The following is a 22168-nucleotide window of genomic DNA, read 5'->3' as shown; positions in this document are numbered from 1 at the left end:
TACTGGAAGTAATTTTTTTTATTCATGTTTATTGTAACATTGGATTTGTATTGTTGTTAAAATATCTTTAAAAAACTGAAAAAAGTATTTTTTAAAAATGCACATGCAATCCTGCACATTGACCATCTTCCACCAAAAAGAATCTTGATGCAACCATATATATTCGCATCAAGCCTGAGCTCTTTTGGTATGTTTTATCAAAACATATTTGCATATCAGTGCCGTACAGGAGAGAAAGGTACCATGGAAATACGGTAAGTTGCTATTTTAGGTTCATTTACATTTCACTTACACTTGACAAAAGTGGTAGTTTATTGCCATTTCCATGCTCATAACTGTCAAATACAACAACAGAGAATTCTTAATGCATTGGTACCTCTTTGAATCTCATCTCACGTGACTGAGAGAACCCTATAATTCGTACCTAATGCTAAACTTTGAATACATACCTTGCTTTACAACTGGAGTAGTATTATACGTTGTGCTAACCAGAATTTCGGTTATTTGCAATGAATTGGCAGAAAGAACTAAAAGGGACGAAACAATGATAAAATAAGCGTTTAAGAAGTGTGCATAATTAGTAGAGAAAACAATGATTGACATATAATTCATATAATAAGAGTGCATTATCCAAAACCATCTTCTCAGTATTTTATTTAAGCATAAGTCGCTCTTTTAGGATGATTTATGTTTCAGTTACATTTTACAAAAGGTTTATTCCTGTTTGAAATTCAGCAGTGCAGAATTCTGATACTTTATATAGTTCTTCCCCCAACTTCTTCGTTGAGGATTTAATCACTTCCTCTTCCTCTTCGACTTGCCCTGAGACTAAGCGGAAACATTGGGCTGGATCCAGAGTAACAGTGCAATTCTAACCATGTTTATTTGGAAGGTAGTGCCACAGAGATCAAAGAGCTTGCTCCTAGGTAAACAGGGGAAGGATTGCAGCCCCAATTTGTTGAGCTTAGGTACATTAAAATCAATTGGCCAAGTTAGTAGTGACTTAAGTCCCAATGATTTGAATGGGAACATGCAGTGTGATCCTATTTACTTACTTACTTACTTACTTACTTACTTACTTACTTACTTACTTACTTATAAAGTTCAGTCATACCTTGGATCTCAAACGCCTTGGCTCCCGAACAAATCAGCCCCTGAACGCTCAAAACCCGGAAGTGAGTGTTCCGATTTTCGAACGATTTTCGGAAGCCGAACGTTCTCCACGGCTTCTGATTGGCCGCAGGAGCTTCCTGCGGCCAATCAGAAGCCACGCTTTGGTTTCCGAACGTTCTGGAAGTCGAACAGACTTCCGGAATGGATTCTGTTCGACTTCCAAGGTACGACTGTATTTGTATGCCACCCTCTTGCACAACCTCAGTGACATACAAACATTTAAAAGCAATACAGAGAGATCATTAAAGCCACAGGCTACTCAGAGAGATATTTTAAACAATTGCAAAGGCCTGTTGGCATAAAAGAGACGTCCCAAAAAACGGAAAGGAAAAGTGGTACCTACAAAAGAAATGTGGCAGAATAAATTGATAGAATATACAGAACTAGCATCTATGACCGTGAAAATAAGAAATAATGAAGATGGGACACAGCTAAAAGAAGAGTGGAAGTGCTTGGGAGAATATTTTAGAAGGTATAATATTCGATCAAATCTCCAAGTGAGAATAAACCTATGAGCAGCAGATAATATCAAATATGGGAAGACTTGAGACAAAACTGGGTGGAAGATCAGGATTTGCAACCGATCAGGGTTTGCATAGAATGCCACAGAGAGATGGACTGGGAAGCCTTTAGGAAAAGGATAACTGAGGGACAATGTGTGATGTATGTACAATAAAATCCATCTTCAAGGGAAAAGAGACATGGCGGATATCACGGTTTCAGGTAGAGATTGGACCTTCTTGACATGGTATAATCATCATACCATCTACTATGAGCACCAAGGGATATAGTAAGATACAGTACCAAAAGACAAGGCCACTTACGGTTGTCCTCACAGGTATCTTGGCATTCTTTCAAAGTATAAAAGTTGTTTTGGTTTCCTAGGCAACCACCATACTGGAACTTCTCACACTTCAACGATTCCTTGTTGAAGAAATACCGGGTAATTAATCCTCGGCAGATACCGGGGTCATTCTCCAGAAGGCAGTAAGGAGGCTTTCCTGCGAATGGAGATTGTTTTGAAGGGAGAAAGTGTCAGGTTATCCAATAAGGCCATTAATGAAGGACTTGCTGCACTTTACCAAAAGTGGGCACGGTCTAACTCAAGTTAAGCATTTTGGCAAGGCGTGGGAGACAAATAGGGGCAAAGCAAGCATGCAACGTATTTTCTGCTGCTGGGGATCACAAAACTAAAACATCGATTTAAAAACCAGCTGAGATGTATTTTAAAGTATCAAAAAGATTATTAAAAGAGTAGTTTCTAAAAAGAAACAAAACACAGGCAAAACACATAGAACACATTTCTCTAAGTTACCTGTCTGAGATTTTGATCTCTTTTTCTTCTCAGGCACATCTGCAATCGAAACAAAATGTTTTTAGTGTAGACCGGGGGGGGGGGGGTTTGATAGCATTTACTAAAAAAGTGTTTATCTAACCAAAATCCCATATTTTAATTTAGGAATGCTGCACATGATCCCATTGCTCTGTCCCAGCTCCTGCCAACCTAGCAGTTTGAAAGAACGCCAGTGCAAGTAGATAAATAGGTATCGCTGCCGCGGGAAGGTAAACAATGTTTCCATGTGCTCTGGTTTCTATCACAGTGTCCCGTTGTGCCAGAAGCGGTTTAGTCATGCTGGCCACATGACCTGGAAAGCTGTCTGTGGACAAATGCCGGCTCCCTCGCCTTGAAGCAAGATGAGTGCCGCAACTGCACGGTTGCCTTTGACTGGGTCCTTTACCTTTACCTTTTTTAAGGCATAGGATTGCAACAACAATCTAACTGATTTAATAGTAGATTCGATCAAATCTGCCCCAGCATGAATATTGTCTTATGTGCAATCATGTCATCTTAATTTTTTCAGAGGTGACATTTGATCAGGAGTAAGGCTCACGTGAAGTACCAACAGCTGTGGACAACTAGGCATGTTGAGATTAATGTAAGGAGAGGAGTGAATGAGAGCAGCCATGGGATTTGATATTTCAGCTGAAACCTGAATCCAGAGACCAGCTGGAGTGTTCCAACACACAAGCCTAACCCATACATAATGAATTCCTGGCTGATTGTCAAAAGCTAACCTACAATTTGAATTTGCTTGCCTACAAGTGTTGCCAGAACTGTGTGTGTTTGTGTTTATGTGTGTATTTGCTTTGTTGCAGCTTTCATGATCACATGGATGGCAAAAAGGGCAACCTGCTATAATGGCGCTAGTCAAAGTGGGTGGGATGCTTCACAAACCAAATATGGTACCTGTTCCTGGCACATTAGGGGGCAAGTTGTCAGTCCTCCCCATCAGTTTAAGAAGCAGTGTGCTATAATGCTGTGTTTTAACGGGCTTTCCCACATTTTTCTTCATATAAAAGAATTGAGCCAAATGGTTTAAGCAGCTCTTAGCTTTCCGTTGGCCTGATAACAACCACATTCGCTTTGCTCGTTCCCTCTGCTCCAAACACAGTTGACATTTTGCCTTTGAATTGATTCACTCGTGTGAGCAGTGCAATGTCTGGGTTTGGTTCACACGCCACGTACTTGTCACTGTGATGACTGACACGTGTGAAATGGTCCCACTCCACACCAGGGTAAGGGCTTTAGAGTAATCTGTTGTCACTTCTAAGGGAACCAATTTCAGTGGGAGCAGTTCACCTTTTCAGTCATCAAGTGATAAGCCTTTGATAAAGGAAAAGGTAAAGGGACCCCTGGCCATTAGGTCCAGTCGTGACCGACTCTGGGGTTGTGGCGCTCATCTCGCTTTATTGGCCGAGGGAGCCGGCGTACAGCTTCCAGGTCATCTGGCGAACCAGAGCAGCACACGGAAATGCCGTTTATACTTTGCTAAAGTATTAAGATCAAAAACTACGCATGTAAGAGTCAGCTGTAGGCAGTGGAGTCTGGTGCTCATTAGGACTGGTAGGGTGAAAGGCAGGGAGGCCCACAGTAGGTGGCGACAGAGGACGCAGCTAGCTGTGCCAGAGCCAGCAAGAGGGAGAGGCACTAATTCTGCTTCCCTGTTGAGTTCTACAAAGGCAACACTGAGGAAGCTGACAGCTAGTTGTCACCCTCTAGACCAATGGTTTTCAACCCTTGTACCATGGCACACTAGTGTCCCTTGAATGATGGTCAGGGGTGCCATGGGCAACTCCGGCCTCTGTCCCTCTTTCCTTCCCTCCCTCCTCTGGTGCCCTCTGATGCAAACAACATGGTAGTCAGTCCTGCCATTTGAAAACCTGCTGCTCCCATTGGCTGCCTCCAATACTAGACATGAAGTTATTTGTTTACTTATGAAAAAAGTCTCCTGGAAGTGCTAACATGCAATCGACCGTGTTAAAATCTAGGGGGAAAGGGAAGAGGGGAGGGAAGAGGGAGAAAAGCAAACTCAGGCACCAATTCATAAAGTGAAATAACATTTCCTACAAGGATCTGATGGGAGGAGAATGTGCTGCATTTAACCTAAAGAAAGAGAGAAATGGAGGAGGACATGTACTGACCTGGTACTATGCACTTTAACTGGCATTCCTCTAGAGTCAGAAAGTTGTTTTCATTGCCTTCGCATCCCCCATAGTTAAAGATTTCACACTGGCGGGTTTGGATGTCAAAGTGATACCGGACATGCAATGCTTTGCAGGGCCCGCCATCCGCTTTGAAGGCACAGATGGACATGCCCAGTTTCAGGGGGGGCCAAGCAGGACCTGGAGGAAGGTGAAGGAAAGCTCAGCATATCACAATCCACTTATAAATGCCATTTTCAACTCCTCGAAAGATTCCATCAGCGGTGTCTCCGAAAATGTTTACACATCACTTGAGAAGACAGGCGAACTAATGCCAGCGTACTGGAAGAAGCAAAGATCACCAGTGTGGAAGCAATGATTCTTCAACATCAACTTCATTGGACTGGTCATGTTGTGTGGATGCCTGATGATTGTCTTCCAAAGCAACTACTCTATTCTGAACTTAAAAATTGAAAGCGTAATGCTGGTGGTCAACAAAAGAGGTTTATGTCAACACAAGGCAAATCTAAAAAAAATGTAGTATAAACACCGACAACTGGGAAACATTGACCTGTGAGCGCTCCACTTGGAGAACAGCCTTTACCAAAGATGTCGTGGACTTTGAAAATGCTCAAACTCAGGACGAAAGAGAGAAACGTGCTAAGAGGAAGGCATGCTTGGCAAACCCTCACTGTGATCAACTCCTGCCCGGAAACCTAAGTCCCCACTGTGGAAGGACGTGGGGATCCAGAATTGGCCTCCACAGTCACTTACAAACAAACCGTTAAGACTGTGTTCATGGAAGGCAATCTTACTCAGCTACGAGTGATCGCCAAAGAAGAGAAGATCCCCAAGACATAATGAATCACCTTATTACATTTGTGACCCACCTTTTTCTGCCAGGAGTTCTACGATGGTGTACATGGCTCTCCCTTCCTCAATTAATCCCCACCACAACCCTGTGAGGTAGTTTAGGCTGAGAGGCCGTGACTGGCCCAAGGTCAACCAGTGAGCTTCATGGCCCAGTGAGGATCTGAACCTTGGTCTCCCAGGTCCTAGCTATAATAACCACTGGAATTGGTCAGTATAGTTAACAGCCACATAGGTTCCCAACGGACAAGCTCACAATGACAAGGATGAGTTGGAAGATCTCGTTTGCATGCTTAATGAGAGAGGCAGCACCTACGATGAACCACACAACTGAATTATTTCCCAGATGGCCAAACAGAAAACTCTGTAAAATATCCTCACTTGACTTCTGGTTTTGCTTATTCTATACATATGCCTCTTTTGTAAGGAATTGATTAGAACATCTGGTTTTGGGATTTGCACTCAGTAACCCACGTCAGCCCCTTTTGATCTGCTCCGATTTCTGCCAGCATTAGGGAACCTCATGCCTGGTCGGAGGAATTTGATAGGCTGTGTCCCGTTGGTGGATCAATAGGCACCACTGAAACGATTAAAAAGCAACAACCCAACGAACATCAGTTATATGTGGATTGAGAAATCTCTGCTTGTCCTACATATCTGCTCTGAAAAGAGATTGTCAGGCATGCTCCAAGATTTATTTCCTGAGGGTGGGGGTGGAATGGAATTGGGTCTGGAGCAGATCAGATCTTCCTGATGTGGGATGGAGAAACTGCTACCCAAATGGCAATGGTAGTGGGAGAATCGAAATGCCACATGGCACGCAAATCCCTGATGGGCCCCGAAATTGTGATCAAACATGCAATATATAGCGGTAGGGTATTCCCTCCTGGTTATTCTACCGCTGATAGGTAAGAGACAGAACTGGGTGATCCAGTCATGCTACGCAAAACAGTGAAATATAGCTCAGCATTTGTGGATTACATTAGACAGTGTGACACCAATTCCAGTATTTTTAAACTGTTTTTATATGTGGAATTGTTTTTCAACATTTGTATTGTTTTTATACCCGGAAATGTTTTTTTAAAAAATTGTTTTATATATCGAGCCTGTTTTTACTTGTTTTAGCACTTTTCCTGTTGGATAGTTGCAACCGTTTTCTTTGTTTCAAGATTGCCCATTTCATTGACGTAACCTGCCCTGGGGCCTTCTGCTTAAGGGAAGGGAAGAAATGTGACAAATAAGAAATTATACAAATGACACCTTGGGCTCTAAATGCACGTCTGTTTTTCTTGAAGGGGGCTACGAATATGTTAAATGTGCTACATCGTCCCTGAAGGCCAATGAGCACAAAATGTTCTCCAGAGGGCAGCATCGGCCCAGAAAATAACGCACCAGGGAGTCATAAATTCAACGGACTCACTGGAACATACAGATCTAAAGCCAACTCCCACAGTTTTTGCAGTTTCCTAGTAAGAAGCTGACAAATTGATACAGAACTAAGTTTTTAAAAAGCCAATTTGGGGATTAAAGGTAAAGGTAAAGGGACCCCTGACCGACTCTGGGGTTGCGCGCTCATCTCGCATTATTGGCCGAGGGAGCCGGCGTATAGCTTCCAGGTCATGTGGCCAGCATGACAAAGCCGTTTCTGGCAAACCAGAGCAGCACACGGAAACGCCATTTACCTTCCCTCTTGGAGCGGTACCTATTTATCTATTTGCATTTTGACCTGCTTTCGAACTGCTAGGTTGGCAGGAGCTGGGACCGAGCAACGGGAGCTCACCCCGTCACAGGGATTCGAACCGCCGACCTTCTGATCAGCAACCCCTAGGCTCAGTGGTTTAACCCACAGCGCCACCTGGGTCCCCAATTGGGGGATTAGGCGTAGTTTAAAAGGAAGCAGCTGCTCTTACACCTTAGAAATTTCCTCCTTTACAGTTTTGTGAAGGCAGCGTTCTGTGGGCGCACCCTTCAAATAAAAAAATCTGCAAGAACTTTACAGAACTGCATTATTATTATTATTATTATTATTATTATTATTATTATTATTTATTTTTTATACTGCCCTATACCCACAGGTCTTATGGCAGTTCGCAAGGTAAGATCACACCATAAAACCACAAAATACATAACACAAATAAAAACAAGAACAACTTAATAATCCCCCCCCCTCCCCAGCACATTTTAAAAGGGCAATGGGTGTCAATCAGCCAAAGGCCTGGTTGCAGAGGAAAGCTTTTGCCTAGTATCTAAAGATCTATAATGATAGCACCAGGCAAGCCTCCCTGGGGAGAGCATTCCACAGATGGGGCGCCAGTGCGGTAAAGGCCCATTCTCGTGTTGCCACCCTCCGAGCCTCTCGAACCTTTTAATTGTTCTCTGAGATGCGGAGGGAGGAAAAAGGAAAACCGGGACGTTCCGGGATCAAATCTGAAACTGGGGTACCTTCTGTAATTCTGGGACTGTCCCTGGGAAATAGGGAGACTTGGAGGGTATGGTACCAGGAGTGGTGGTGGGGAGCTAGCTGAGATAGTGGGGAGTGTTGTGTGGTGCAAGCACATAACTGCAGGAGCACTGCAATGGCTCTGCTGGTGTGTCTGCACCACACTGGCCATGCTGCTGTTTTCCCCTTGCACTCCTAGTAAACAGCAGTGACACCCTTGCTGGGAAGTCGGGTAAGTTCAGGCATAGGCAAACTCGGCCCTCCAGATGTTTTGGGACTGCAATTCCCATCATTCCTAGCTAACAGGACCAGTGGTCAGGGATGATGGGTGTTCTAGTCCCAAAACATCTGGAGGGCTGAGGTTTGGGGATGCCTGCACTAAACCATGGTTTAGAGTTATGTGCAAACACAGCCAATGCGTAGTCTGCTTACTGAGCTGATATATTGCAGTTGTTGCTTTCGTATTTTACATTTTGTTTCAGTGTCTAGCTTTTTTTAAAAAAAAGTTGTATATTTTTTATTCTCATGGGTAAGTGCCTCCACCCAACTATGCTGTCCGCTACTCAGTAAATAACTTCAGGGCCCTATCCCTAAGCCATAGTACCTTTGAGCTGTTGCTAGATATGGCTGCCAATTTTCATTCTTTTTCTTTAAAAACTAACACGCCGACCGCAGATGCGTTTGGGACTGATGCCCAACAATTACTCTTATTTTTTTTTAAAAAAGCATTAATTAGAATGTTCCACCAAATAAAAATAAATAAAAGAGGTAAAGGGTTCTATAAGCCTTCCAGAACTTGCAGCCCAAGAGCACCTCGTTTTGAGATGCAGCAATATATCTTCATCTCTTACGTAGCAATCACTATTTCTTCCATGCTTGAGTTATTTCCAGCGTACCCAGAATTCTAGGACGCAGCGAGCATGCTGAAAAGATAGCTCACCCCCCAAAAAAACCCAGTCTGAGATTGCTTTTGCAATTCAGTGGAGGCTAAACCATTAAACTATTTATAACATTCGTCTTCGTCAATTTGAATCCCTGGTGTAAGACATGGTCTCTGTGGGACTTATTAGGACCAGCATTCTAGCTCTGCCTTGTTTCTGCCAACGTACATGCTTGATTTTCAGTTTGTGAAGCTGTGGCTGTTTCCCTTCCTCACGATTTACACACTTTCTGCCTAACTTCTCCCTATGGATTCCAACAAATCTAAACCCACACATGCATAGCAGCCAACACTTCCATAGCAATAAAAGCCACACAGGGCCATGAGAAACCAGCAAGAAACTGGGTGGCTCTCTAAATGTTGCTGTTGTGGTTTTAAAAAATATGTCCTACCCACTCTGAGGACTGAGCTTAAAATGGTGTCTCATGAAGTCATCTGGAAGTAACTGCTGCTTCAGTTTGCAGAACCTATTCTGCTTCTGTTAGTCATGGGAAAGCTCCCAGAGAAATTAGCTGCAAAGAGGAAAAAAACATGGGCCATTTCAGGAATCACTGGGGACCCACTCGCATGATCCCCACCCCGCCCCCAGCCCAGGGAACAAAGGCCTGGACAATTGCTTGCGTGCAACTTAAAAATGAAGTAGATTTGTAATTTAGTCTTGAGAGTACATGACATCAGCTGCCAATTATCCTATGTTGTTGTTGTTTAGTTGTTTAGTCGTGTCCGACTCTTCGTGACCCCATGGACCATAGCACGCCAGGCACTCCTGTCTTGCACTGCCTCCCGCAGTTTGGTCAAACTCATGTTCGTAGCTTCGAGAACACTGTCCAACCATCTCATCCTCTGTCGTCCCCTTCTCCTAGTGCCCTCAATCTTTCCCAACATCAGGGTCTTTTCCAAGGATTCTTCTCTTCTCATGAGGTGGCCAAAGTATTGGAGCCTCAGCTTCACGATCTGTCCTTCCAGGGAGCACTCAGGGCTGATTTCCTTAAGAATGGATAGGTTTGATGGATCAATGCCTTGTCGTGGCGAAGGGGCTTGAATAACTCAGAGAAGCTATGAGCTATGCCATGCAGGGCCACCCAAGATGGACAGGTCATAGTGGAGAGTTTTGATTAAACGTGATCCACCTGGAGAAGGAACTGGCAAGCCACTCCAGTATCCCTGCCAAGGATACTCCAGTATCCCTGCCCTGTTGCCTAGCAACCCTCCACTGCCTAGCAACCCTCCTGTTGCCTAGCAACCATTCTGTTGCCTAGCAACCATTCTGTTGCCTAGCAACAGCCCCGTTGCCTAGCAACAACCCCATTGCCTAGCAACAATTATGTTGCCTAGCAACAGTCCATTGCCTAGCAACCGTCCTGTTGCCTAGTAACCCTCCGTTGCCTAGCAACCATTCTGTTGCCTAGCAACCCTCTGTCGTCTAGCAACCATCCTGCTGCCTAGCAACCGTCCTGTTGCCTAGCAACCATTCTGTTGCCTAGCAACCATCCTGCTGCCTAGCAACCGTCCTGTTGCCTAGCAACCCTCCACTGCCTAGCAACCATCCTGTTGCCTAGCAACCATCCTGTTGCCTAGCAACAGCCCCGTTGCCTAGCAACCGCCCGTTGCCTAGCAACAGCCACGTTGCCTAGCAACCATTCTGTTGCCCAGCAACCCTCCATTGCCTAGCAACCGCCCTGTTGCCTAGCAACAATTCTGTTGCCTAGAAACAGTCCATTGCCTAGCAACCATCCTGTTGCCTAGCAACCGTCCTGCTGCCTAGTAACCATCCTGCTGCCTAGCAACCGTCCTGCTGCCTAGCAACTGCCCATTGCCTAGCAACTGCCCGTTGCCGAGCAACCCTCCGTTGCCTAGCAACCCTCCGTTGCCTAGCAACCATTCTGTTGCCTAGCAACAGCCCCGTTGCCTAGCAACAGTCCATTGCCTAGCAACCCTCCACTGCCTAGCAACAGTCCACTGCCTAGCAACCCTCCACTCCCTAGCAACCGTCCTGTTGCCTAGCAACCATTCTGTTGCCTAGCAACAGCCCCGTTGCCTAGCAACAGCCCTGTTGCCTAGCAACCACCCGTTGCCTAGCAACTGCCTTGTTGCCTAGCAACCGCCCGTTGCCTAGCAACCAACCATTGCCTAGCAACCGTCTTGTTGCCTAGCAACCATTATGTTGCCTAGCAACAGCCCCGTTGCCTAGCAACAGCCCTGTTGCCTAGCAACAATTCTGTTGCCTAGCAGCTGCCTTGTTGCCTAGCAACCGTCTCGTTGCCTAGCAACCCCCCATCGACTAGCAACCCCGTTGCCTAGCGACCGCCCGTTGCCGAGCAACCCTCCGTTGCCTAGCAACAGTCCCATTGCCTAGCAACCATTCTGTTGTCCAGCAACCCTCTGTCGCCTAGCAACCATTCTGTTGCCTAGCAACAGCCACGTTGCCTAGCAACAGTCCATTGCCTAGCAAACATCCTGTTGCGTAGCAACCGTTCTGCTGCCCAGCAACCCTCCACTGCCTAGCAACCACCCTCCGTTGCCTAGCAACCATTCTGTTGCCTAGCAACTGCCTTGTTGCCTAGCAACCCGCCTAGCAACTGCCCTGTTGCCTAGCAACCGTCCCGTTGCCTAGCAACCCTCCACTGCCTAGCAACCATCCTGTTGCCTAGCAACAGCCCCGTTGCCTAGCAACTGCCTTGTTGCCTAGCAACCGCCCGTTGCCTAGCAACCATTCTGTTGCCTAGCAACAGCCCCGTTGCCTAGCAACTGCCTTGTTGCCTAGCAACCGCCCGTTGCCTAGCAACCATTCTGTTGCCTAGCAACAGCCCCGTTGCCTACCAACAGTCCATTGCCTAGCAACCTTCCTGTTGCCTAGCAACAGTCCATTGCCTAGCACCAGTACTGTTGCCTAGCAACCGCCCATTCTTACGGTATGTATTTTTCTTTTTTCTTTTCTTTTTCTCAATATAAAAGTTATATAACACTACTTTCATATGAATGTATCTCAGTTTCTTTTTCTTTTAATATTACCTTCATATGAATGTATTTTAATGTTTCTTTTTCTTTTAAACTAATGTTGCATTGTAATAAATGAAATGAGATTAAAAAAATAAAAAAAATAATGGGTGTGTGTATTTTTTTGCTTGTAAGGCAGACGCAATTTCCGGTGCCGCTCGGTGAGTCCCCGTGCCGTGCCGGTTTAGCACAGCGTGTGGGGGACTCGTTGAGTGGGCGGCTCAGTTTGGGGGGCGGCTTGTGGGCTAGTAAAATTGTCTTTGTGGGCCGCATCCAGCCCATGGGCCACACGTTACCAACCCCTGGTATAAACAATAACATGATGATGGTGGTGGTGGTGATGATGATTTATTGAATTTATACCGTATACCCGCCCTATACTTGGAGGTCTCAGTTATTATATAAGGATCACCTACCAGTTATGGAATAGGAAGCTAGCTCATTTGGTGGCTTCCTGTGTGCTAATAGTTCACAAACAACCATAAAATTTGAAAGCATTGTTATCACCTCATTCGGTTCCCAGAGGAAGGGGGAGCCCCTCAGTTACCCTGGGACCCTGGCAAGCTGATATTATTGCTGTTGTGCTGAAAAAAGTTCCGGAGCCGCACTGTCTTCATTCTTCACACATTGTACCATGGACTAAAAAAAAGGGGGGGGGGGTAAAGGTAAAGGACCCCTGGACGGTTAAGTCCAGTCAAGTGTGACTGCAGGGTTGCGACGCTCATCTTGCTTTCAGGCAGACAGCTTTCCGCTTCTGGTGCAACGGAACACCGTGACGGGAACCAGAGCGCACGGAAATGCCATTTTCCTTCCTGCCACTGCGGTACCTATTGATCTACTTGCACTGGTGTGCTTTCGAACTGCTAGGTTGGCAGAAGCTGGGACTGAGCAACGGGAGCTCACCCCGTTGCATGGATTCGAACTGCCAACCTTCTGATCGGCAAGCCCAAAGGGCTCAGTGGTTTAGAGCACAGCGCTATCTGTGTCCACTGACTATACACAGCACAGTTGATGAAATATAATATAGAGGGTCCATTGTATTGGAACTTATGGCAGAATGCTGAAAAGTAGACTTTACACGTGGCTGTCACAAGAAAAGCAGCCTCACATCTCCTCTGCCCCTCTCTTTTGAGAATGTCTAATAAAGCAAAACTACCCAGCCAAAGCAAATCTCTTTCCAGAATGCAATTTAATTCTGCATGTCCATTTGTGTACAACAGGCTTTAGAGTTGGAACAATTGGTTTCAAATGGGTACGAGTCGCTAGGTCTTTTTGTGGTCTGTTCTTCTGTCGGCTAGCTGCTTCTTTTATAGGAAGGACTATTCCTATGTATATGCATTCTGTGCGGCTGTTTCCAAATACATTTTGCTGATGAACTTTATTAAGGGAAAACAGCTTGTCACGCAGAGAGAAGATGGCCTTCTCCTTTGTCCCCTCCATCAGTTTGATTTGATAACTTGCCAGCCACCCAGGCAGACTCTGCTGAAAGCTTTTCCTGTTAGATGAGCCCAATTGTCAAACTGCAATGCTATTACTTAACAGGCCTTCCCATTTTCAAGAAAAGGGCATTTCGACTGCTGTGACTCATTCCCTTTGGGAAATGCAGCTGCGGGGGGCGGGGAATAAAGGTAGCCGGACAGATCTAGCATCTCAGTGCTTTCTTTGTAACATACAAAATAACGTGCACCCAGGAATTTTTGTTTTAAAAAAGCATGCCTATTTTGTGGCTTTGGGCTTTATCCTCAGTGCCATTTGATAGTAATTGTCTATCTTTTGCTGGTTTTTTTTTTTTTTTTTTTGGTTCAGATTAGGGACAGAGGAATCAACCTATTTCCATTCCATGTCGATTTCACATGTGCTTATTCATAAGTCTGTTCCATCTTATTTCTACATTAATTTGTGATTAAAAATAAAATTACTTAAATGTCGTTAAATTTTAACAGAAAATATGTACACACAGGTCTTGCTATCCAAACGCTCGTTGTATGAAAATTCACTTATCCAAACACGAGGAATTAGCACCCAAATCTTGCTATATTCACAGCAGATTCCGATATCTCAACAGCCAGACCTGTGCGTAGTACTGTAAACAAATAAGCAGCTTTTAACAAGCCCTACTTGGGGGTGTTTTACTGGGGAGGGGGAGAGATAACAATAAGAGAGCATTTTTTCTTTCCTCGTTTTCCTTTTGCAAGGTTTCAGAGGGTTTCCCCGGGCTTTCTTTTTTTGGGGGGGGGGTCATTTTGGGGTGAGAATTCCATGACCAGGAATACATTAGAAATGTTCCCATTGGAATAAATGGAAATCATCAACTCGCTATGTGAACACTTGCCGGAAAAATGATTCTCGGAGAATGCATTGTGTTCAGATAGCAAGACCTGTGTGCATCTCATTTTACATATTTCTAAACGTATGATTAACCATTTGGGTACATTTTTAACGTGCCAATAATAATTCCATCACAAAATTCAGAGAAGTGCATGATCCAAAGGTTGTTCTGATCTGTGCCGTTAGTCCAAGATGTGTGCATTTGGTCAGTTGACTTGAAAATGTGGACCAAACAAAATTCTCCTCCATCCCTAGCTCAAATTAACAAGGTTTTAGTACAGTCGTACCTCGGACCTCGAAGGCAAAGTGGTGCACCTTCCCCCTTCCTCCGACGGCTTGGGAGTCGCGGGCTGGAAGCATGCTGAATGTCACCTACCTCAGCGATGACACCGGGGTGGTCCGCTCTTCCCCCCCGCACCACCATTCCTATGCCTCTGGGCATCATGAATCCTAAGAAACACCGAAGCTGCCTTATACTGAGTCAAACTAGTTGGTCTACCAAGCTCAGTATTGTCTATGTTGGCTGGCGGTAACTCTCCGGGGTTTTAGACAGGGTTCTATTCAATTCTTTCCTGGGTTGTTGTTTAGTCGTGTCCGACTCTTTGTGACCCCATGGACCATAGCACGCCAGGCACTCCTGTCTTCCACTGCCTCCCGCAGTTTGGTCAAACTCATGTTTGTAGCTTCGAGAACACTGTCCAACCATCTCGTCCTCTGTTGTCCCTTTCTCCTAGCGCCCTCAATCTTTCCCAACATCAGGGTCTTTTCCAAGGATTCTTCTCTTTCCTGGGTAGGCCAGGAATTGAAATGGAGACCTTCTGCATGCCAAGCATGTGCTCTGCCACTGAACTGCAGATCTGCTCCTTGGTGGAGCAAGTTGGTTGCAACTAATTTGAAGTCCTGCTGCTGAGGACTAGCTTTAGCTTGGTTATGCCTTGGAGTGTTTCCTCATTTTTACATTGACTTCTGAAGGCCTCTTCAATATTAGCCACAATATACACATTCACTCATGCGAAGGCCCACAACAGCCCTTTTGGGCTGCTGGAAGAAATCAGAACAGTGGTTAGAAAGACTGCCCATTTGTCAATTCTGGAGTTTTGCTGCCCTGAAGCCTTAATTCTGTGATTGTCTGGACACCTAGTCAAGAAACAGTTTCTTGGGTCTGATTCTCCCACCCAAAAACAGCAGCCTGTGATGTTTTCTGTTTGTGTAAAAATTGCAGAATGGTGACCTGAGCTTTTCCAGCAAGGCAGCTGTCTATGTTTCAAAGACAAAGTAAGACACCCACCATATGTAGATCATCAGCACAAAATTAAGCTGATGGAATTAGCTACCACCAGCTGCAATGATGGATACCAACTTGGGATCGTGTGTGTGGTACAACGGTTAGAGTGTGGGGCTAGGACCTGTGAGACCAGAGTTCGAATCCCCACTTGGCCATGAAACTCACTGGTTGACCTTGGGCCAGTCGCCATCTCTCAGCCTAACCTACCTCATAGGGTTGATGTAAGGATGAAATTGGGAGGAGAACCATGTACACCACCTTGAACTCCACGGAAGAAAAGTGGTATATAAATTTTAACATAAATATCAAAACAATGTGAAAATGAATTCTATATCATTTACAGACTTGAAAAGAGCAAGTGAATGAATGGACTAGATGGCTGGTCTAGATCAGTGTTTCCCAACCTTGTGCCTCCAGATGTTTTGGGACTACAACTCCCATCATCCCTAGCTAGCAAGACCAGTGGTCAGGAATGATGGGAATTGTAGTCCGAAAACAGCTGGAGGCACAAGGTTGGGAAACACTGGTCTAGATGACAATTTGGGTCCCTCTAAACTCTGTGTTCTATGAATACCAATCATACACACTTGACTGCTTTTCAAACCACAAACTGCAGCAATTTCCGCTTCCTTTTTCCATTTTCCGTCAGATTTCTCTGACACCCCTACTGGAGAATTGCAAGTTCCCTGTACGTGCTCCAGCCTCAAAAACAACTCACCCAGCTGCTATCCTATTCGGATAGCAAACTAAATGCTCTTTGTGCCACATGCCCTTTTGTCTTTTAAAAATGGCAGAGCTGTTGAGAGGCAGCCGGGGCGGGGGTGATCCGCTGTGCGCTACGGCGGTGGGGCGATCTGTGGTGTGTGGCGGCGGCAGCTTGAGCCGCCGTGCACGGGGGCAGCAGGGGCAGCCCCCTGCGGTGTGCCTTTTGTAACCCCCCCTCAGAGATGACACCCGGGGTAGACCGCCCCCACCCTCTCTCCCTACACCTCTGCCGAGAGGCCTGGAGGATTGCAGCTCAGGGGTCTCAAGTTCCACATCCTTCCTTAGTAAGCTAATAATGTTGCGGTTCGGAAGAAGTAGAGGGCCTGCCACATGCTGGTCTACACAATCTCGGCTGCCACGCTTTCTGTCGAGCAGAAAAGTGCAGAAAGGAATGGCTCGTGCAAACAGACTGCTCAAATATGAGGGGAAACGGAAGAAAGCCACAAAGTTTATGTGCAACTTGCCATGCTAAACAGGGGTGCTTTATTTCAATGCGCTGTAGTCAGATCTCTTACCGACAACCTCTCCATATTCCTCCTCCTCCTCCTCCTCTGAAGGTGCAGTCCCATGACATGGCCTGTTGCTGGACAGAAGATACAAGATGGCGGCTAGGAATACATCGGCTCTCATTCTGCTCGCCTTTCCTGAATAAAGCAAAAGAAAACATGATGCTGGAGAATGTGATGCGTTTGAAACCCAAATTTGTTTTGAAATACCACATTTTGTTCTAATGGCCTTGGACAAGCCATTGACTCTCAGCTTAGCCAGAATTATCTCCTAGTATAGCAATGAGGACATGCCAGGGGTGAGGAACCTTGACCCACCCCCAGGATAAAGAAAGATGCAAGAGGATAGCTCTACGTCCTCCAAGGAATGAGTGCCTTCTAAGGAAGTGTTTCATTCTTCCTCACAGTGATACTTTCCTTCCCTGAAACCTGCCTTCTCCCTGACACCAGGAGAGTTATCTTTGTGGGAATGGGGCACAGCTATAATGTCCCTGAAGGTCTCACCCATCACTGGATCTTCCTTCCTTCCTTTTTCCATGTCTGCCACCTTAGCCTTAGGGGAACTAATTTGTTCCCAGAGAGCCAGGAGCTCGTGGCACCTTCAACACACCCACGACCTCTGTCTAACAGGGTGATAGTTGTACATGTGGCTAGAACTTCAGGGCTGTTTCCTTTATCCTAGGCCTAGGACCCTCGTACTTACTGGATCGCCTCTCCTGGTATGCCCTGCAGAGGACCCTAAGGTCCATGAATAACCATAGTTTAGAGGTCCCGGGCCCTAAGGAAGTCAGACTATCCTCCATCAGGGCCAGGGCCTTTTCAGTGATGGCACCGACCTGGTGGAATGCTCTGTCCCATGAGACTAGGGCCCTGCAGGACTTGATCTCCTTCCGCAGGGCCTGTAAGACAGTTATTCCGCCTGGCCTTCAATTTAGCCTGATCCCCCATTCCTTTTTTCCCTTCCCATTTTTATGAAGAAACCCTTCTGGGTCCCCACATTAAAATTCTTCCCTGGTCTCCTTGCTGGCCTTAGCAGGACTAACTTGGGCAGTTAGCCCTGGCGATGATACATTGATGTTGTATTTTATGCTGTTTTAAGCCGTTTTTTAAGTTGTTTTAATCAACATTTTATATTTGTTGTTAGCCGCCCTGAGCCCGGTTTCTAAACTGGGAAGGGCAGGCTATTAATAAAAAATTGTTATCATTATCATTATTATCATCTGCCTGTGCCATTCCCAGGAGGAATCTTGAAACCTCTGAATAGCGGGCCCTGAGCTTCTGAAATGATGCCAATGCAAAGTCACTGGAATGGCACTTCCCCAGTGTTTATTTTTATCTTAAAGAGGGGAAGGGGCAAAAACAAGACAAAGGTTATTTCTTGCCCTGCTTTCCAGGTATTGTCACCACACAGTTTGTCGAGATGCCACGGGGAGTGCTGCAAAATGCAAACACATCCGGTCCGTTGTGCTTGTGCTCACGCTACAAAGATGTAAATTTAAATCTCAAATGAGGCATGTGTACTGAGCAACTGGCCTCTCATTCATCCTGAAGTCATGGTTGAAGTGAGTGTAGCTGCCTGCCATCCAACTTCTTAAACTAGGGCACGTGTTGACATTGCCAGGAGTACATACTTCCTTGGCAGGCCTTCCCTCGTTGTTCAGTAAATGGCTCAGGCAGCCAAGAAAGGAAGCATCTATTTCACTCTTTGAATCGAGCCCAAGGAACACACACAACAAACCCCAACCTCAGACAGCGAGTCCATTCACTTCAAACAGCAGCCCTGTTCTTGACTTCCAAGAGAAGCGCTATAGATTTGGCTACTTCAGAGATGGCTGGATCAAAGTGCGGATCGGCTGGCCCTAATAATGAGGAGAGTGAGGCTGCAACCCCAGGCAGCAGATTGGGGGGTGGGGGGTGGGCAGACAGGAGCTTACCTTCCAAGTCCCGGACTGCAGAATCCGGGACTGGTAGCCGTGTGACACCGGAAGTTGCATCGACGTAACTTCCGGTGTTGCTTTGCCCTTCTATGGGCACCAAAAATGGCCGCCGCCGGCTTCGAAAATCGCTTGTACGCATGTCAGGAAGTGCGCCAACGCAACTTCCGGTGTCGCTCTGCCCATCTATGGGCACCAAAAATGGCCGCCGCCGACACCGGAAGTCGCGTCCATTTTTGGTGCCCATAGAAGGGCAAATCAGAAAGAAAAAAATGGCCACCGGCAGGAGAAAATAACGGAGAAAAACGGGAGACGAAGTGATATGGGGGACCACCAGGAAAAGGTAAGTAGCTATGGACAGAAGGCATGAGGTGGGCAGAACTGTGTGTGACAGCCAGCCTGTCCTGTGTCCTCTAAACTAGCCCTCGGGTGCAATGGAGGACCTCCCCCATCACCAGCAACGCACGTTTGCTAGATAGGCACATGATAGGAGTTGAAGCTCACAGAGTTTTCCTGTAAGTTTGCTAGAGAGAACTCTGACACCCACTCCTCCTGAAATGGGGGCCATAGCCCTGTATAATAAAATGATTCCTGAAATAACTGGATTTTCACTTTTGGGAATATGGCAACCCTAATATATAATCTCTTCACTTGCCTGGGCTCTTCCTTTTTTCCTTTTCTCTCTTTCATCTCATTCCAGCCATGTAGAACATATGCTAAGTCTGAGCCACAGCTCAGACTTCATTTTAAACTAGACAAGTATGTCTTTGTAACTGGGTTATCATGTTAAGCCTGCCTGAAGAAAGCTGCTGTATCCGTTACTCTTCAACAGGTATTCTGAGTAAATGTTAGTTTTACTTTTTACAAGATGGTTTGTGTCAGGTTTGGACTAGATGATCCTCAGGGTCCCTTCAAATTCTATGATTCTATGATGGTTTTAAGAGTTCCGAAACAGGAAAGTTGCCTTCACTTTTGTGCTCTAACTTTCTTCAGAAATACCCACTTAACTTACCTTTTTTATTTTAAGAAAGAATCTGGGCCCCCTGCTGACATGGGGCCTGGCACATACCCCCAGTACCTCCTTGTGGGAGGCCATGAGCATAGATATACACTGAATTTCCTAGATCAGTGGCATGGTTAACCCATGGTTCCCCAGACAGTTGGGCACCAACTTCCATCAGCCTGAGCCAACATGGCCAATGGTTGATGGGAGAGGAAGTGTGACAGGAAGTCCAACTCTAGGCTGCCTTCCTGCAAACCTAAGTCTTTTATTGCAGGGGTGGCCAACTCCCAAGAGACTACGATTTAGTCACAGTTAAAAACTGGCAGTGATCTACCCCCATTTTGGGGTGCTGGGCAAAGACGTTGAGTACATTTTAGAAAGGAAAGCACTGTTTTTTGGGGGTGCAGGTCAAAGTTGTTGAGCATTTTTAGGGAGAAGGAAAGCCCTTTTTTGAGGTGCAGGACAAAGATGTTGAGCTTCTTTTTAGGGGAGCCGAAGTTGTTGAGCTTCTTCGGGGGAAGCTGGTGATCTACCGGTGATCTACTACAGATGTCCAGTGATCTACCAGTGGATCACGATCTACCTGTTGGACATGCCTGTTTTATTGCATACTTTCATTTGCTCACAATTTCTCCAAAGAGCTTTTAGTCATAAAGTAAATGACTTGATCAAATGTCTAGACCACACATTGCTACAGTTGAAGCATTTGACACCAATCATACTGAGCTCCAATGTAAGATTATCTTCTATTATTCTATAGTTTCAGGATCTCACTAAGTCAGCTCTGGTTTCAAAAGAAATATTCTGGGAACAAGTATTCCTAAGTATCTAATTAGGAGCAGAATTAAACTCTCCACCAATGGAACACTGTACTGCCTTAATTTTAAGAAATGCATATGTTAAACCCAAACTGCTCCCTAGGAGATTTCTGATAATAACCAGCAGAATAATTGAAGAGAACATTACTCGTGCAGCTTAAGAAGCAGAAACAGATAATGAAATAACATTTGCGAGCAGCAACAATTTTTAAAAAGTGAATGGCTTGTGCAATATTAATGGAATAGATCCAACACTAATTACAAGGGACAGGATTCCACAAAGAAATTGCCCAATATTTTTGTTCCCTTGAAATGCATGCCTCGCAGGGAGGTGAGTGGGAGAAGGGAGTGTTTCCACTGAAATTATTGTCTACAACTCCTCACATTACACAAGTTGGTACGGAACTTCCATTTCCCCCTCCTTCTGTATCTCAAATTCCTAAACTGTTACATCACAGGGGCAGAGAGATGAGGATGCCAGAGAGACACATTTCTCTCACTTTTCCTCTTCCCTTATGCAATACAGGACTGCTCGAGCTACAATCTGCATTCAACACGTCACAAAACTTGGATTTAAAAGCAGAGCTTGCCCTTAGGCATGATCAAAGGTTGTGGCAAAAGGCTGGTGCAGCAGGGTGTGTCTCGGGGAGGAGGCATAGCCAATGGAGAATCATAAGGGCTGGATACAGAGGTATGAAGTGCCCCACCCCTACTACAGAACTAGTTTAGACCAAATTCAGACCATGGTTTGGCATTAGGTGAGAGAGCCTTCATTTCAGGTGCTCCCTTGCCTTGCCTTCTGCCTGCATATGCTCCGAACTTTAAGTCACAGTGCAGCATGCAATTCCTGATGTGCAGACAGATTATGGTTGCCACAAACCATCCTTTATCCAATTCGGCAAACTGTCGTTTACTGTGAAAGAAGAAGTCAGGAGGATGCAACAGGACGAGGGAATGGCAAATGGGGAAGTAGGAGCCCCAGGCTTTGCTCAAAAAGCAAGCTACGGTTTAGTGTTTCATCCCAACCGACGCACTGTGTTGTCCTTTCTTTAGTCACACCTGCACAAAACCCCAAATAATCTCAAATAGATTTCATCGGGGCTTTTCTCAGCTGGAGCACAACGGAGGGGAGTTCCGGCATCTTTCCCCCTCAAACAACTTCTGGTGCTGAGCCCTGGCACAAACCAGACAACCCTTCTCCTCCTCCTTCACCCCAACCCTGACGTGACCGTGCCATTGCTCTTCCCCATGAGCAGAGGCCACTGTGGGCGACGCTGAGGCCTGCCTGCAGGCCACAGAGGCATCCCTTCTTCCTCCTCACTCCGGCCGCTGTAGCCGGAGGTGGCAGGGAAGTTTGTGGTGCTGGAGGAAGTAAGTGGGGAGAGATAAGGCGGGTGAGGGAAAGCCAAGCTGTGCTGTGAGGGGATCACCGCCAGGAAGAAGAAGGAGAGGCCTTGGGATGGCTGAGCAATGGTGGTGGGGGGTCACCCTGGTCCAGGTGCCCAGGGGTGGTGGGGGCAGTATGGCTGCGAGCTTGTGGATGGGAGACACGAGTGTGGAAAGGGCTCACAGGGTGCACAGAGGGAGGGAGGGAGGCATGGAGGTGGTGAGGGAGCAGGCCCACCA

The 22168-nt window shown here is 46.0% G+C and overlaps 1 protein-coding gene across 3 annotated transcripts in view; it reads right to left on the bottom strand.

The window, feature by feature from the left end:
- TFPI (tissue factor pathway inhibitor) overlaps positions 1 to 22168 on the bottom strand; it is a 44946-nt gene that overhangs the window by 9170 nt on the left and 13608 nt on the right. For all 3 annotated transcript variants that reach the window (XM_088655714.1, XM_035113228.3, XM_088655757.1), the window contains exons 2-6: positions 16797 to 16925; positions 4657 to 4857; positions 2489 to 2527; positions 1998 to 2174; positions 450 to 527 (exon numbers count right to left, since the gene is read on the bottom strand). In XM_088655714.1, the coding sequence (XP_088511840.1) occupies positions 450 to 527; positions 1998 to 2174; positions 2489 to 2527; positions 4657 to 4857; positions 16797 to 16911 (610 nt within the window). In that variant the 5' untranslated portion in view covers positions 16912 to 16925. The remainder of the gene's footprint in view (positions 1 to 449; positions 528 to 1997; positions 2175 to 2488; positions 2528 to 4656; positions 4858 to 16796; positions 16926 to 22168) is intronic.

This window comes from Zootoca vivipara, chromosome 1, assembly GCF_965207765.1.
Source record: "Zootoca vivipara chromosome 1, rZooViv2.hap1.1, whole genome shotgun sequence".
In the NCBI taxonomy this organism is placed as follows: Eukaryota; Metazoa; Chordata; class Lepidosauria; order Squamata; family Lacertidae; genus Zootoca; species Zootoca vivipara.
The sequence above is the reverse complement of the archived record's forward strand: the minus strand, read 5'-3'. Positions and strand labels throughout refer to the sequence as shown.